At 43.6% G+C, this 17496-nt stretch overlaps 1 protein-coding gene across 1 annotated transcript in view; it reads left to right on the top strand.

Annotated features, from left to right (window-relative positions):
* The first annotated feature begins 11274 nt into the window (after positions 1 to 11274).
* Positions 11275 to 17496, top strand: part of RTF1 (RTF1 homolog, Paf1/RNA polymerase II complex component) — a 48847-nt gene continuing 42625 nt past the window's right edge. Inside the window, exon 1 of the mRNA XM_042989116.1 lies at positions 11275 to 11472. Coding sequence (XP_042845050.1) covers positions 11275 to 11472 — 198 coding nt within the window. The remainder of the gene's footprint in view (positions 11473 to 17496) is intronic.

The raw sequence follows: 17496 nt of genomic DNA, 5'->3' as shown, positions 1-17496 counted from the left end.
GTAAAGTAGTTTCTCAAAGATTTTTTTTACTGTGACCCACAGTAAGAAATGAAATTTGTCGGGGCGCCTGGGTGGCTCCATCAGTTAAGTGTCCAACACTGGGTTTCGGCTCAGGTCATGATCTCATGGTTTCATGAGTTCAAGCCCAACATCAGGTTCTGTGCCGGTAGCACAGAGCTTGCTTGAGATTCTCTGTATCCCTCTCTCTCGGCCCCTCCCCACTAGTGTTGTCTCTGTCTCTCTCAAAATAAATAAATAAATTTTAAAACTTAAAAAAAAAAAGAAATTAAATTTGTTATGAGCAAGTGTATACACACATATTAATAAGGTAGAATTTTCCAGGGTTTTCCATCCAGGTTTTCTACCCCTCCAGGCATATTGGAGGATTATACCTGTCAGCCTCTTTACAATTAGGCAGCCATACTATACAACTAGTTCTAGCCAATGGATTGTGAACAGACATGACATTTATCAATTTCAGGCCAGTGTTTCATTTCAGTTTTAAGACTATCCAACGTTCTCTTCCCCTGCTGCAGTTACTGTGAAAGTGTATACTGAGATTGATGCACCATAGCATCGAAACAACCCGCATCACTAATCCAACAAGAAGAGGACAGTTGCCCCAGAGCGTCTCTGAGATCCACAGCAGACTTTGCACAAGTGAAAGTAAGCTTGGCTGTGCTTCTCAGTAAAGTTCAGTAACCACTCTATTAGATCATAAATGGGGATAATGTGTTGTTCGTCTTTGTTTCCTTGGGACCCAGTTCAGTGCTTGGCACAGAGCAGGTGCTCAATTGAATGATTGACACCAGAATGTAATAAGTCAGGGAATCCTGGTTGTTGCTAAATAAGCCACAAGTTTGGCTTTTGATAAAGAATTTAAATTATGGAATTCATTTGTATTAGTGTTTCTGAATTACACTTATGATATAGGTCTCAAGAATAATCATACTAAAAAAAGTTGGCAAATAATTACAAAAATAATTTTATTTTTTAAATTTTTTAGAGACAGCACAAATGGGGGAGAGGGGCAGAGGGAGAGACAGAATCTTTTTTTTTTTAAGTTTATTTATTTATTTTGAGAGAGAGAGAGAGAGCACATGTGCATGGAGGGGAGGGACAGAGAAAGAGGGATAGTGAGAATCCCAAGCAGACTCCATGCTGTCACACAGAGCCTGACATGGGGCTCCATGTCAGGAACCACGAAATCATGACCTGAGCTGAAATCAAGAGTTTGATGCTTAACTGACTGAGCCACCCAGGTGCAGAGAGAGAGAGAGAGAATATCTTAAGCAAGCTCCATGTTCAGCATGAGCCTGATGCAGGGATTGATCCCATGACCCTGGGATCATGACCTGAGCTGAAATCAAGAGTCAGATGCTCAACCAACTGAGCTATCCAGGTACCCCTATAAAAATAATTTTAAAGATACAAGGTTTGGGCACCCCGGTGGCTCAGTCAGTTGAGCATCCCCCTTCGGCTCAGGTCATGATCTCACTCTTCCCAAGTTCGAGCCCGATGTCAGGCTCTGTGCTGACAGCTGACAGGCCTGGAGCCTGTTTCAGATTCTGTATCTCTCTGTCTCTGCCCCTCCCCCACTCGTGCTCTCTCTTTCTCTCTCTCTCAAAAATAAATAAACATTTAAAAAAATTTAAAGATATAAGGTTATCCTTATGGAAACATACTGTTCACTTCCTGGCATTCTGACATGCCTTCTAGAGGGTTTTGTGGGGGTTTTTTGAGTACAAAGGACCCATCAGGGTATGTACATATCAAATATACACATCTGTTATGTGTGCTAAGGTAGGAACAAAAGGTTATTAATCATGCAGCTATACTGAGAGAGGCCAGAGAGAGGGCTGGACTCATAACATCTTAAAATCAGTTCTCACTCACCAGAGGGAACACTTACATGCAAGGAAGTCCCAGGTTCATTGGATATGTACAACTTAGTCATGTGCTCAGGCTGACGGAGGTAGACGTTAACTTGTAGTCTCACATAGTGTTTTCTGACTCCTTTATGCCCCCTTGGCCTGGCTGTCAGGCCAGACTAACACTGCTGGGAGAGGTTACATTATAGGATAGTACATGTTGCATGATCCTGTTTTTGGATGTGCTTACATATGTGTCCTAAAAGGCCTGGAACAATATATACCAAACTGGTCCTAGGGGTTATTCTTGGGGAATGAGATTGGAAGAGAAGGGGAATGAGGATGAGAGCTTCTTTTTTACTTTATAAACTTCTGTATTTATATTTCTTATTTATAATCGATATACATTAATTTTTTATTTCAAAAAATAAATTTAGGGGTGCTTGGGTGGCTCAGTTGGTTGAGCATCCGACTTCAGCTCACCTCATGATATCACGGTTTGTGAGTTCAAGCCCTGCATTGGGCTCTGTGTTGACAGTGCAGAGTCTGGAGCCTGTTTCAGATTCTGTCTGTCTGTCTGTCTGTCTCTCTCTCTGCCCTCCCTCCCTTGCTCATGCTCTGTCTCTCTGTTTCTCTCTCTCAAAAGTAAACATTAAAAAAATTTTTAATAAAAAAAAAATTTTAAACGGCCTGGGAGTGGTTGAAACTGGCTCACATTCTCCCGCAACTCTCCAAATTATATTTTACTCAAGGGAACAAAACCTAGAAACAGATGTAGCACTTCCTGGCATCCAAAAAAACACTTGTTGGGGCGCCTGGGTGGCTCAGTCGGTTAAGCGTCCAACTTCAGCTCAGGTCACCATCTCGCGGTCCGCGAGTTCGAGCCCCGCGTCGGGCTCTGGGCTGATGATGGCCCAGAGCCTGGAGCCTGCTTCCGATTCTGTGTCTCCCTCTCTCTCTGACCCTCCCCTGTTCATGCTCTGCCTCTCTCTGCCTCAAAAATAAATAAACGTTAAAAAAATATTAAAAAACAAAAAAAACAAAAACAAAAAAACAAAAAAAAACACTTGTTGAATGAATAAAGAAAGAGCTTAGAGGAGACACTTAAGCTCTGCCCTCAATACAGCAGGAATTTACCTTCTTCCTTCCCTTTTGATTTCATCTTTTCCTCTTTTCTCTCTCCTCCTCTTTTAGGCTCTTCTTCTTCTTCTTCTTCTTCTTCTTCTTCTTCTTCTTCTTCTTCTTCTCCTCCTCCTCCTCCTCCTCCTCCTCCTCCTCCTCCTCCTCCTTCTTCTCCTTCCTCCTCCCCCTCCTCCTCATCACCCTCCTCCTCCTCCTCCTCCTCCTTCTTCTTCTTCTTCTTCTTCTTCTTCTTCTTCTTCTTCTTCTTCTTCTTCTTCTTCTTCTTCTTCTAAATCAATCAATCAATCCACAGTGCAGCAAAGGAGTTTTACCATGCCACACTCCTGGAGTAATACAGAAACACGGAAGTACATGAGAGGAGTGGGTAGGAAAATATGATTTAATTCACACAATGGGGTATTGGAGGATGATTTCAGGTTGAAAAAGACAGTCGTCCAGTCCAAGGCAGAGAAGTAAGAGGGGAGAAAGAGGAAGGAGCCATGAGAGAAAAGCATGGCATTATGCTGAAGGGAACACTGAGCTCAGAGTCTCCCCAGATGGCCACCTCTCCTCAAAGTCTGCCTGCTCATTTTATCACTGAAAAGTGATCAGGCTCTGGTAAACCAGTCCTACTAACCAAAGACAGAATGATTTATAATATTGACTAACAATTTACCATGAGCAGTATGTCTGTCTGCCAAGCAATACAGTCTATCCCCATGAGGGAAAGCCTTCTTGGATTAGGGGGCTGCTTAGAGAACAGGGGCTTCGATGCAGATGGATTTGGAGGCTGTGAAGTGACATTTTCTCCAAACTATGAAAGTCTAGAATGTCACTCGCGGGCTTGCAGGAGAATGTGACTAGGGGCTCAGGGCCCCTCTCCTGCGGCCCTGGGAAGGCATTAGAAAACTCTCCCATCCCTAGACCCACTTTTGGCTACTATGTTTATACCTCCCTACCCCGTCTTGACCACATGTATGATCTCACTCCTCCACCTGTTTTACACTAAAGTTATTTCCACTGTGCTGGTTCTGATTGCCTTAGGTAAGCAGGCTGTAGTTGCTTGTCTACCCGACCAGGGAGAGGCACAGAACTGCTGACGGTGGTTAAGAGCACCATCCTAGTGTGGTGCCTGGGTGGCTCAGTTGGTTAAGCGTCCGACTTTGGCTCAGGTCATGATCTCATGATTTGTGGGTTCGAGCCCCACGTCCGGCTCTGTGCTAACAGCTCAGAGCCTGGAACCTAGAGCCAGATTCTATGTCTCCCTCTCTCTCTGCCCCTCCCCACCTGGAGCTTAGTGTCTGTATCTTGAAAATGAATAAAAATGTTAAAAAAAATTTTAAGAGCACCATCCTAGAGTCAGACTTGTTCCATTACTTACTAACTGTGTGGCTTTGGGAACCTCTCCATGCCTCAGTTTCTGGAAGGACACAGAGATTTGATATCCAGTAAGGAGGGACTTGCTGGCCCAAAAATGGCCTGTAGCTTTCAGATACTTCAGCATTTGGCTATGCTCCATAAAGACCCTGTATTCAAGGTCACAGCCTTTCCACATGGCCTACATCTAATGAATGACTAAAGCAGGGCTATAAAGTTCTGGCCATTTCAACCCAGTGTGGGACAACTGACCATCTGTTTTGGCTTTGGATTGCCCATGTGATTGGTTGACACTTGTCAGGTACACACTGCAGCTATACTTCTCCCACTTTTCCCTCCTTCTATGGTTGTCAGTCCTAGGTACACTCCCTAATAAATATTCTGCACACTAAACTCCATCTCAGAGTCTTCTTTTCGGAGAACCCAACTTACAATGATTGGTAGGGGTGATCTGAGAAAGCAGGCAATAAAATGTTTAGAAACAGGGTCACTTACCACACAGCTGGAAGTGAACATCTGGTGGTCCAATTGTTAAATATTTTATCATTGTTGAATAGGGATACTATGCTGGCAGAAGGGAATGTGCTAGCTGGTTTGAGGTATCAGATAAAATATGGGGGCCATACTAACTATAAGAATAATGAAATTGGGTCACTGTTATGGAAAGCCAAGTGTGAAAGCCAGAGGGCCTCTTTAATGGCGTATGAAGAGGGCTTCAACACCTATAGTGGGAGGGCAGGGAAAGCTGAGGCCCAGAATAATCATCAAAATAGTCTAAGATCCAATAATGTTAAACTCCCAAGTAAGGTAATTTGGCTAAAGACCCACAATGGGAAATAATGGGACATGATATATGGGATGGAGATATCTGATTGGTGCCCCTGAAGATCTTGAATTCCTAGATTCTCCTGAACCCTCTGAACATGCAAAAATAGTCCATCACCCAGCACTCCCCTCTTGTTTGTAGACAATGCAGAAGACTATACCCTGTACATGTAAGACTGCATGTACCCTTCTCAAAATCTGCTCTCACCTCCCTCAGGGATACTAGGTAGATAACCAGGGTTAAACACTACATAACCCAGTGGGGGACATATTGGGCCTCATAAGGGAGGAACACATTAAGGCACTATCCCCCAAAGAAGTTGCAAGAACTAGCCAAGCATGTAATGGCAGGAGCTAGGAGGGTAGCAAGGGACTGGATTCTGCAGGTGCTTGATCACGAGGACCAGATCATAAAATTGGATTAGGGAGAGTTTATTGATTAGGGAGCATTCTCCTGAGTTACAGCATTTATCACTCTGCCAAGGACCCAGGAAATGGTGCAAATGTGCTACGAGAATGACTCTATAGAAACATGGAAAACTACAGTCCACACGAAGTAAAAAAAAAAAAAGCTAACACAAGATAGTGTAGAAAGGGATTTAAAAACTTAGAGAACAACAGTGAAGTAGATGTACTGGAGAAGATTGGAAATCCCACTGAATGATGACGTTCCATGGGAAGATTAAGAGGATACTCCACTTACCAAGGCCATAGGGAATGGGATGGTAAAAAGGTGCACGGGCATCACTGAAAGTTCAGTGCATACTAAAAATGCAGCCAGCACTGACAGAAGAGACTGTTAGAAAACTAGGCTCACTAACAGCAATGGGGTGATAGGAACTTGAAACAAGAGGGCATATGGCAGCACTTAACTACCAGAAACCAGGCAGATGCAATTGTTATAATAAGCATAAAGGGTGCAGTGCCAGCCAGGGAGTCCTGAGCCTCAAAGAACTATGGAGATGGTTAACAGAATACAGCATCTGCAAGGACTATCAGGGATTCTCCTCAATTTTCAATCAGAAGAAATCAAGATTGGGTGATCAGAGGCTGAGGGCAGTTGCTCCAAAGAAAAGTGACACTCCTGCCCATCTTTGGATCTGAGCCAGTTTTCAGACCCTGAACTCATTAATTAAGAGATGGTCAGGTAACCAAAAGGAGGACCTTGCAACACCATAGCAAACATATCCAGTAATGGTTTCCCCCGTCCTTCTCTCAACGTTCACATACATACATGGCCATTTTCTGTCTTTCTTTTCTTTAAAAAGATTTTATTTATTATTTATTTATTTATTTTGAGAGAGAGACAGAGAGAGAGAGAGCAGGGAATAGGGAGAGAGAGAGAAGAAGAGAATCTCAAGCAGGCTTTAAGCTGTCAGTGTAGAGTCTGACACGGGGTTTGACTCCATGAACTGTGAGATCATGACCTTAGCCCAAGTCGGACGCTTAACCGACTGAGCCACCCAGGCACCCCTTAAAGATTTTACTTTTAAGTAATCTCTACAACCAATGTGGGATTCGAACCCACAACCCTAAGATCAAGGGTCACACTGACTTTGCCAACCAAGCACCCTATGTATCACCATTTTCAAGTATATTTTTAGATATGGTTGTAAGGAACAGAATACAAGTTCATTTAAAATTGTTAGTGAATCCATAGTTTTTGTCATTATGCATTTTCTTAAACAACAGATGTTAAAAATGTCTTTTGTGCTCTGATGTGGTCTCCATAAAAAGGGAGGTTCTCCGAGCATTTTAAAAGTGCATGCCTGGGACGCCTGGGTTGCTCTGTCAGTTAAGTGTCCAACTTCAGTATTCTTTTTTGTTTGTTTTCTAATGTTTATTTTTGAGAAAGAGACAGTGTGATCTGGGGAGGGGCAGAGAGAGAGAGGGAGACACAGAATCCGAAGCAGGCTCCAGGCTCTGAGCTGTCAGCACAGAGCCTGACACAGGGCTCGAACTCACAGGACTGCAAGATCATGATCTGAGCCAACATTGGACACTTAACCGACTGAGCCACCCAGGCGCCCCTAAGTGTCCAGCTTCAGCTCAGGTCATGATCTCACGGTTTTTGAGTTTGAGCCCTGTGTCAGGCTCTGTGCTGAGAGCTCAGAGACTGGAGCCTACTTCGGATTCTGTCTCCCTCTCTCTCTGCCCCTTCCTCGCTCATGCTCTGTCTCTGTCTCTCAAAAATAAATAAACATTAAAAAAAATTTTTTTTAAGTGCATGCCTTTTGTAATGTGTGTGCGTGTGTATAAAGGTAAGCTCTTGAGAGCAAGGATCTTGTCTTGATCACTTATTCATCTTGTTCAGTATCTAGCTCAGTGCCTGAGGTCAGGCATATAGTAGGTACTTGGTAAGTATGTGTTGAATAAATATATGCACATGCAAACAGTTGTTTTGGTAGAGTGGGCGGATATCTTGGGATGTAGAATTTTGCATAGTTCTTTTTCCTTTATACTTTTCTTTAACTTTTATTTAAAATTTTTCTTTAAATGTTTATTTTTGAGATATCTATCTATCTATCTATATACCTATATATCTATATCTAGATATATATATAGATAGATAGATATAGATATAGATATATATAGAGAGAGGGAGAGAGAGAGAGAGAGAGAGGGCACAAACAGTGGAGGGGCAGAGAGACAGAGACGGAATTCAAAGTAGGCTCTAGGCTCTGAGCTGTCAGCACAGATGCAGTACTCGAACTCACGAACCATGAGATCATGACCTGAGCCTGAGTCGGACTCTTAACTGACTGAACCATCCAGGCACCCCTCCTTTATACTTTTCTGTCCTTCAATTTATTTACAATAAATAGGAATATTTTAAGTAAATTTTTTTTTATTTTATTAAAATTTTTTCTTAATGTTTACTTATTTTTGAGAGAGAGAGAGAAAGAGAGCACAAGCAGAGTAGGGGCAGAGAGAGAGGGAGACACAGAATCTGAAGCAGGCCCGAGGCTCCAAGCTGTCAGCACAGAGGCCAGTGTGAGGCTCAAATACACAAACCACGAGACCATGACCTGAGCCAAAGTTGGTTGCTTAACTGACTGAGCCACCCAGGTGCCCCTAAGTTTTTTTTTTTTTTTTTTTTTTAATCTATTTATCTGAGGGAGGCAGAGAGAGAAAGAATGAGTGGGAAGAGGCAGCAAGCACAGGGAGCACAAGATTCAAAGCAAGCTCTGTGCTGACAGCAGAGAGCCTGATGTGGAGTTTGACCTCACCAACTGTAAGATTATAACCTGAGCGGAGTTCAGGATGCTTAACTGACTGAGCCACCGAGGCACCCCAGTAGGAATACTTTTTTTAAAAGTAATCTCTACATGCAACGTGGGGCTTGAAATCATGACCCCGAGATCAAGATTTGCATGCTCTATGGACTGAGCCAGCCAGGTTCCCCAGTAGGAATAATTTTTACAATCAGGAAAAAATATTCTAGCTGACATCTATTGAGGGCTTACTCTATGCCAGGGCTTACTTGATGCAAGGAAGTATTCTCAGCACTTTTTTACATATGTTAACTAACCTAAACCTTATTACAACCCAAAGAGGCAGGTATTATCATTATTCTCATTTACTGAGGGAAAACTTTCACAGGTTGGGTTCTCCAGGAACCAAATGAAGAGGAAGTTTAGAGCACAGCATATTTATTCATTCAATTTAGACACCGTCTAGGCTCAATATGGACCAACTCCAGCCCATGAATTATTAGAAGGGCTACCTGGGTGGTTCAGTTGGTTAAGCATCCAACTTTAGCTCAGGTTGTAACCTCACAGTTCCTGAGTTTGAGTCCCGCTGAGCCTCTGCTGTCAGCACCGAGCCTGCTTCAGATTCTCTGCCTCCCTCTTCTTCTGCCCCTCCCCTCCCTCTCTAAAATAAATAAGCATTAAAAAAATTAAAAGAAAAAAAAAAAAAGAAGATCCCTTACAGAAAGATTGAAATCAACAGATTTCACTCAAAGAAAGAACATACCCTTTTTTCTTGAGTTTTTAAGTAATCTCTACACTCAACATGGGGCCTGAACTCGTGAACTCAAGATTGGAGCCACAGGTTATCCCAACTAAGCCAGCCAGGTGCCCTAGAACATATGTTTGTTAATTGCAGTCAAGGGACATTGACTTTTTTTTTAAGTTTATTTTTTTGAGAGAGAGAAAGAGAGGGGGGCAGAGAAAGAATCCCAAGCAGGGTCCCCACTGTCAGTATGGAGCCCTGCTCCATACTGAGTGTGGGGCTCAAAGTCATGAACCATGAGATCATGACTTGAGCAGAAGTCTGGATGCTTAACCAACTGAGCCACCCAGGGGCTCCTGGTCTTCTTCTATTAACACATTTAAAGAGGGTCCTCACAGAAAGCCACCGAAATTCAGGGTGGCTAGAAACTAGCCTGGTCATTTTGAGTCATTCTGGCCATGGGCTCAGTTCCAAGGATATGTTGGAGGAGAGTGGCCTAGGGGTTATATCTTATTCAAAATCTTTTGGAGTAAAGAGGTAATTGGACCCTAGGTTGTTTTCTCTACCTTAATCCTGAACACATTTTCAAGCTAACTGGAAGCAAATTGGACATTTAGGTATGTGTTTACTTCCAGGGATTCCTCTAAGTCTGGTATATTTTCTTTTACTATCACTTTACGGCATGCATGTTTGTGACATGTATTGTAGCTTATGGGAGAAAATAAAATTTATACAGTATAAGGGAAAAGAAAAAGGGAGCCAGAGAGCAAGGATTCATCAACCTGCCTGTGCCCAGTAATGCCTAGAAAAGACTGGGGTCTACTTCCTAAATTCACTACCAGAATAAAGAATTAATGGTCTCCCAAAAAGTTTTGAGAACATTTTCAAATTCTTATTGCTTATGCTCTCTACCCTATATTCAAAATCCCACAAAGAAATCACTTCTGAAATTGCCCTTTTTTGTTAAGTGATCTCTCTGCCCAACATGGGGCTCAAACTTATAACCCCAAGATCAAGAGTCGCATGCTCTATCTACTGATCTAGCCAGGTGTCTCTGAAGTTGTCCTTTTAATCAGCTGACCTCAACAGGTAAAAAACTGAACTTATTTCCTGCATACACCAGTCTTCCAAACTTCCTTTACACTTATGTTACTTATCTTGATGAAGCACCCACTCACCACCAATAAGATTAGATTCCTAAGCCAAATTCTAAGCATTATTTGTTTTGGACTTCGTCTTACCCCTCTTCCAACTAATATTCAATTCCTGGGAATTCTGTCTTCCAAATTATCCAGAATCCATCCACTTCTCTCCATTTCCACTGCCTCTTCCTTAGTTTGGGGCACCATCATCTCTTGCCATAATGCCAACAGCCTAAGTGGTCTCCTAGCCCTTAGGCTCTCTCTCTTCTAATTCATTCATCAAACTGCGTTCAGAGTAATCTTTTTAAAACACAAATCTAATAACGTCATCCTTCAGTTTAAAATTTTTCAATACTGAAGTTCAGGATTCTGATCATAGCTTATTCGGCACTGAATAATGTGGCCGCTGCGTTCCTCCACATACATCATATTCTGTGTTCCATAATGAACTTTATCCCTGAACCCAATTTTTTTTTCAATTATATACGGGCCTTTGCCCACGCGGTTCTCTGCTTGGAACATCTTTCCTTCTAGTCTTCTTTTGGGTAACTCGGATGCATCCTCCAGGTTCCAGCACAGGTGTCATTTGCACAACCCAGGTAGGCAGGCTTAATCCCCGACGGATGCCTTCTAGATGGTCCAGCCAACTTGTGTCTAACAGGCGGGAGGTCCCTGACATCGCCCCGACATTCAATCAGTGTGGGCCAGTTGAAAGACTTGTCAGAGAGGACCCAGATGCTCGCAGGCCCCGTCCACGATAGGTACGTAGCACACCAATCTTCGGGCGGGTAGAAGAGACACACCCAAGGTTTCCCGGCGCCCGCGCAGGGTATGGGACCGCTGTCCACTGCCCGGAACCCAGCCCTGTACGGGGCTCCGCCTCCCACGCTGCGTCGGGGGTGGGGTAGGGCGGGGTGCCGGGCGCCGGCGAACGGCGTGCGACGAGCGGGGGGCGGGGCCAGGGGCGGAGCGGAGCGCGCATGCGCGGTCGCCTTTGTGTGGGTCGAGCGGCGGCGGCGGCGGCGGCAGTGGCGGTCCCACTGGCAGGCGGGCAAGAGGGGAGTCCGGGCGGCGTCCGGCGTGGGAGCCGGGGGACCACCATGGTAAAGAAGCGGAAAGGCCGCGTCGTGATCGACTCGGACACGGAGGACAGCGGCAGCGATGAGAACCTCGATCAGGTGAGGGCAGGCCGCGGAGGCGCGGGCCGGCGGAGCGGGAGGGCTGAGTCCGGGCCACGGGAGCCGGGAGCTGGCCGGGCCCGGGGCCTCCCGGCCCGAGCTCCCGGCCCGCCCCGTGCCCTGACCTCCGCTGCCACCTCCTTCTTGTGTTCCCCGCAGCGCCCGGGACCCTCGGAGTCCGGCCGGGGCCTGGAGAAGGAGCCCCGAGGACTTGGCGCCTTGGGCCGGGAGGCGGGGCAGGGACCAGGCTGGTGGGCCTCTGGCTTGGGGAACCAGACCGGTCCGTGATCTGCTGGGGCCAGATCGGAGCGGCGGGCGGCGGGCTGCAGGCCGGGCGATCCGAGCCCGGAGAGATAGGAAGTATTGCCCGCCAACCCAGGAGCCTGGGAGATTTGGGAGGAGGTGCAAGGGTGAGTGTGGGGTGGTGGGGGTGGGGGGCGAGAAGGTGTGGGCTCTGGAAGATGAAGTTTTTCAGACAAGGGGTGTAGACCGAGAGTAGAGACACTCTTAAACCTTCCGGGGAACCTCTGCCGTGCTTGACGAGAAAGACTTAGCTGTAGGCACAAATCTATTTGGCAACTAGGGTCGTTTGTGGTTGAGAAGGGTCCTTGTTGAGATGTCAGACCGAAGAAAACTCCTGGGAGGAGGAAAGTGGGCAGAAGTGGAGAAATATATAGAAGGATATGGAAGGACTATGGCTGAGGCCTCCGGGCTCTTTTCATGCAACATCCCAGAATTCTTTCTTATTTGAAGATTGTGCAGGAGCCATTGAAAGTAACTTTTGGTCTCACTGTCTTAAGGTTGAATTGTTTTTATATCCTAGAAAATACTGTAGGGAGGAGCTGTCCTTTATAGCAGTGCTCTAGTGATACTAGAAGATTCAAAGAGGATTCTTGCCATGTTTTGTGAACAAATGGTATGAAGAAAGAATATTCAAGAAGTAGTAGCTTTATAAGTTGAGTAGAGAGAGTAGTGAATTTAGAATCTGAAATTTTGAGTTCCAGGCTGGCCATGCTATTTTTTAGCTATGTATCTTTTGGCTGTAACTGTAAAATCTAGATACAACATTAACCTTGAGTATCTAATTGGGCTATTACAAGGATCAAGTATTTGTAAGAATTAATATTGGTACAAGCACTTGCAAACTAAGGCTTTTGTATAAATGGCTTGTTGGGGGGTTTGTATTAGGCCACAGGTCTCAGGACCGAAGTATTAAGGCATGAAAGGGGTGGACTTTTGGGGGGGGGGGGCTGAAAATGTATTGAAAAGAGGACTGTTTTGAAAATGGTGGTAAGGAGGTGGGAAAGTAGTGGGGCTTTATCAAAGGAGGAAAACCTGTTTGGGGGTAGGAACTGAAAGGCTCCTGAAATTTACAAAAATATAAAAAATATATTCTTGGAAAAAAATATATTCTTGGTTTGGAAAAGTTTGGTTGATAATTTTAGACTGGCACTTAGGATTAGAACTTTTTTTTTCCTGATCTAGAAATGTAGGTATTTCTAATAATAACATCAGCTACCATTTACATAGTGTTTGGGGTGAACTAGTCAACCTCAATTGAGTAGTTTATTTACATTGTCACGTTTTCAAATGATGGTGAAGTTGGTACCATATTTTCAATTTTACATATGAAGAAAATGGAGATTGAAGAAGTAATTTACCTAGATTCACACAACTTGACAATGGTAGAGTTGAAATTTGAACTCTGTATCTGCATGACTGCAAAGCCCATACTCTTCACTATACCAACTTAATCTGTTAGTCTTTTAATTTTTTATAGTGCAAAATGAGAATGATGTTTCATGATCATTTTCCATGTTGCTAGAATCCATGTTTGTAAAGTCCATTGAATAGTTTGGAGGATATTGTTACATCACTTAAAAAGATTATTTGGGCACTTCCTTAGTAAAGCGCTCTGAGACTGATGATGAATGAACTAAGCTGCAAATTACTCTGTCCGTAGAGATTTTCCACAGAATTCTAACAAATGAAATGAATTGAGAGTTTCCTTTTCTGATAGAGAGGTTCTACCTGATCCACAAAGAGCCTATCCGTAGTGGACACTGGAAGGGATTGCAACTTTAAATCCAGCTTTATCTATTTATAAAAAGAAATTAGCGTAACATTTCTAAGTAATACCTAATACAATTTAACAGCAATTTCAACTTTTTCCTCTGCAACCACTCTCATTGGCATTCTTTTATCAGATGGGAACCAGATCAAAATTCCCTTTCCCTGCACATCCTAACAGAGGCACCAGTGCCTTGTATCTATCTATTCAGTGCTGTGTCAGACTCTCAGAGGAATCAAAAACAAAGATCTCTGCCTTCCATAAGTTATCACCAGAGACCTTTAGCAGAAGTCCCAAGTCAGGCTGGTTTGGGGGTCTTTGGAATCCTCAGAACAAAATTAATGCATCCTGGGCCTTTATAACCAAGATAACCTTGGGCTGCTCCGTCTGGTTCTGGCTCTTCATTGGGGGTGTAACATCATGTTTGCTGTCTAGTGTAAGGTTCTTGTGGAAAAGACCATACTGCTACAAATCTGAGGTCTAGTGTGAGTGAAGCACAGTTAGAAAGGAGGTCCTTTGTCCCTGGGTTTTCCCGGTGGGAACCTAAGCCATTATGTTAGAAATATTACATCCGTCTTAGTCCTTGCTGAAACTGAGGCAGGTGAGCCTTCTATACAGGTTCTTCCTGGTGGTGGGAGGAGGACCACCTGTGTCAGAAGCTGCCTGAGTTACTTATTTAAAATGTACTTTGCAGGGGCTCCCATCAGACCCTCTTTGGATAGAGCCCTTGACTCTGCATTTTTATTAGGAACAGCCCAGGTACTTATTTTTGTGAATGATTGAGACCGCTGTCTACGTGCAGTTAATCTTTTTAATAAGACACTCTAAGTAGTTTGTTTGGGAGAGAAATAGCTTCCTCTCCCGGCCATAGTGTGTGCAGAACCGAAGAAACTCAACAGAGATGTTTGAGATGGCAAAGCTGTTGGCTTTTCTAAATCTCTGAAGCTATTTGAATTGTTGGGATACTTTTTGTTGAGGCCTGTTTCTTTTTCCTTTCTTCATGATGGGAAGGAAGGTGTGTAGTAACTGAATCGAAGTAGTTTAAAATTGTTTTAACTTTAAAAGATTTTAAAAACTCAGACCTTTGAGAATTTGAAGGATTTCTTTTAACATGACCTGTTAGTGACCTTATTTTTTTTATGTTGGGCACACCCTTTCTTCAACATTTTAGAATTGCAAATCCTGAAGATACTTGGTTTTGGCACCTCTTGGAAAAGAGTTTGAGACAAACCTAGTTTGTTTGTTTACCCCATCATGTACTTCCATGGAAATAATGTGTGTCACTCTTAATGGAATAATATTTATGCAGTGGGTCTTAGAAAATGGAAAGTATCCAAAGGTAATAAAGTAATAAGAGTTCTTTATTCAGATCAATACAACTCAGTATTTATAAAAACTTTACTCTGCCTTTCTCAAGAAAAAAAAATTGAGCTACATGCATACTAGAACGCTTTATTTCATAATTTCCTTTCTTGTTTCAAATGGTGATTATGTTGTCATGTCCTCTTTTTCTCTGCTCATGATACTTGAAGTAGCAATAATTGTTTGTCTTTGAAAGAATAGGCCCCTAAGTATTTTCTAAGGAGTTATCTTTAGACATATGTAAAAAATACCATTGTTATAAAGTATCCTTCCGTAAACCTTCCCCATAAAAGTTGGGAACTTTAAAAGTTGTGCCTCTCATATAGTCTTCTTTATATTAGAGCAGAATTTGGTAGAAGTCTAGGATGAAGAACTTGTGAGACGTGTCATTGTTGACTACTGAAGTTTTTTAATTTGTGTCATAGTGTTGCATTCAGCTTGATGTAACTCCTTTGCTAATTTCACTCACCTTTTCTGTGCAGAGAAGATAGAGTCCCATGGGAGCTTTAACAGAGAGGCTTTTAAGAAAAATTCAAAACAGATCTTTCACCCCCAAATCTGTTGGCGTACCACTTATTGCTCCCTTCCTAGACTATAAGTTCCTCAAGGGCAGAGATTGTTTATCTTTCAATAAATGTGCTAGACAGTGCTAGGCACCAGAGCAATTACTGGGTGAACAAAATGGAAACAGTTTCCACCTTCAGGGAGCTTAGAGAAAGGTGGGGGGTGGGAGGGGTGGGGGGATGGAGGAGAGGAGAGGAGAGGAGAGGAGAGGAGAGGAGAGGAGAGGAGAGGAGAGGAGAGGGCAGGGCTGAGCCTGTGGCAGAGCAAACACTGCTCACTCAGAGTCACTTCCTCAGTTTTGCTAGAGGCTATGAGGGAAGAGCAAGGATATTGTGAGAGTGTGACCCTGGAGGGAGCAACAGTTAAATTGAAACCTGGAATATGTGTTAAGGAAAAGATTAGGAGACCAAAGAGCACAGAGACATGTTGAGTGTTCATGGTTGAGGGACCAGCATGCACAGAAGCACTGGGGCAGGAAGGACCTAGCACCCTAATGAAACTGAAAGAAACACACAGTGACTGGAATATAACAAGTTGGAGAGAGAAGGTACAAATGAAGCTGCAGTAGTCTCTATTTGGACCCTTTGAAGATGGAAAAGTCAGTTTAATGAATCACAACCAGCATTAAAAATGAAAATGAAATTGAATCAAATGGAAAACATCAGGGTTACCTAGCTGTCTCAGTCAGTAGAGCACATGACTCTTGATCTTGGGGTTGTGAGTTTGAGCCCTATGTTGGGTATAGATACTAACTTTTAAAAACTAAAATTTTTTTAAAAAGAAAACATCATGTGTCAGACTTAGTAAAAAGGAGTATTGTTTTCTGAAACCTATGTTTCTTGTATACTGGCTCATGAGGTATCATTGATCTTACAGGTTAAAAAGTTTTAAAGTTGTTGGTAGGGCCATGTTGGCAACTTTAAGGACTTTGGACTTGCTTCTGAGGATGTAATGAGAAATCACTGAAGGATTTTAAGCCAGAAGAGGTGTTCAGATTCGTCTTTTAAAAAGTTTCCTCAGGCTGTTACGTGGAGAGTAACCTAGAGAAGGGACACCAGTTAGGTGGTAGAGAGAGGAGTTCAGGTGAGAGATGGTGTAGAGCAGAAGTTCAATTAGAATGGAAGTTCCAGGTAGGCAAGGTGGTTTGTTCACTGTAGTATTCCTGCACCTAGGACAGTGCCTGGTATGCAGCAGATACCCTGTCAATGTTTGTTAAATGAATGCTTGACTTGTACTGGTATGGTACTTACAGAGACAGCAGAAAGGAGATTTGATTGGACATAATATTAAGGATAAAATGAGAGGACTTGATGATTGAATGTTGAAGGTGAGGAAGAGGAGGTTCTGGCCTGAGATGGGGAACCTTGGGAAAGAGCAGGTTTAAAGGTAAAGAGCATGGGGGGTGCCTGGGTGGCTCAGTTGGTTAAGCGTCCAACTTTGGCTCAGGTCATGATCTCACAGTTTGTGAGTTTGAGCCCCGCATGGGACGCTCCGCTGTCAGTGCAGAGCCCACTTTGGATCCTCTCCCCTTCTCTGCCCCTCTCCCAACTTGCGTGGGCACACTCTTTCTCTCTCTATTTCTCTCAAAATAAATAAACGTTAAAAAAAAAAAGGTGAAGAAATGGATTCACTCTTGGATGTAGAGATTAAAGTTGTGAGATATTTAAGTGGAAATGTCAAGTGGGTAGTTGAAAATAATGTGTGCTTGGGGCCTGACTGGCTCAGTCGGTAGAGCATGCGACTCTTGATCTTGGGGTGATGAGTTCACACCCCATGTTGGGCATGGAGCCTACGTTAAAAAAAAAGCTGGAGGGGCAACTGGGTGGCTCAGTCAGTTAAGCGTCCAACTTCAGCTCAGGTCATGATCTTGAGGTTCATGGGTTCCAGCTCTGCGTTGGGCTCTGTGCTGACAGCGTGGGGCCTGCTTGGGATTGTCTCTCCCTCTCTTTCTGCCCCTCCCCCACTCTCATAATAAATAAATAAACATTTTAAAAAATCTTGTCTATATTCCCGTCTCTCCAGGTTTT

This window comes from Panthera tigris, chromosome B3, assembly GCF_018350195.1.
Source record: "Panthera tigris isolate Pti1 chromosome B3, P.tigris_Pti1_mat1.1, whole genome shotgun sequence".
Lineage (NCBI taxonomy): Eukaryota > Metazoa > Chordata > Mammalia > Carnivora > Felidae > Panthera > Panthera tigris.
The sequence above is the reverse complement of the archived record's forward strand: the minus strand, read 5'-3'. Positions and strand labels throughout refer to the sequence as shown.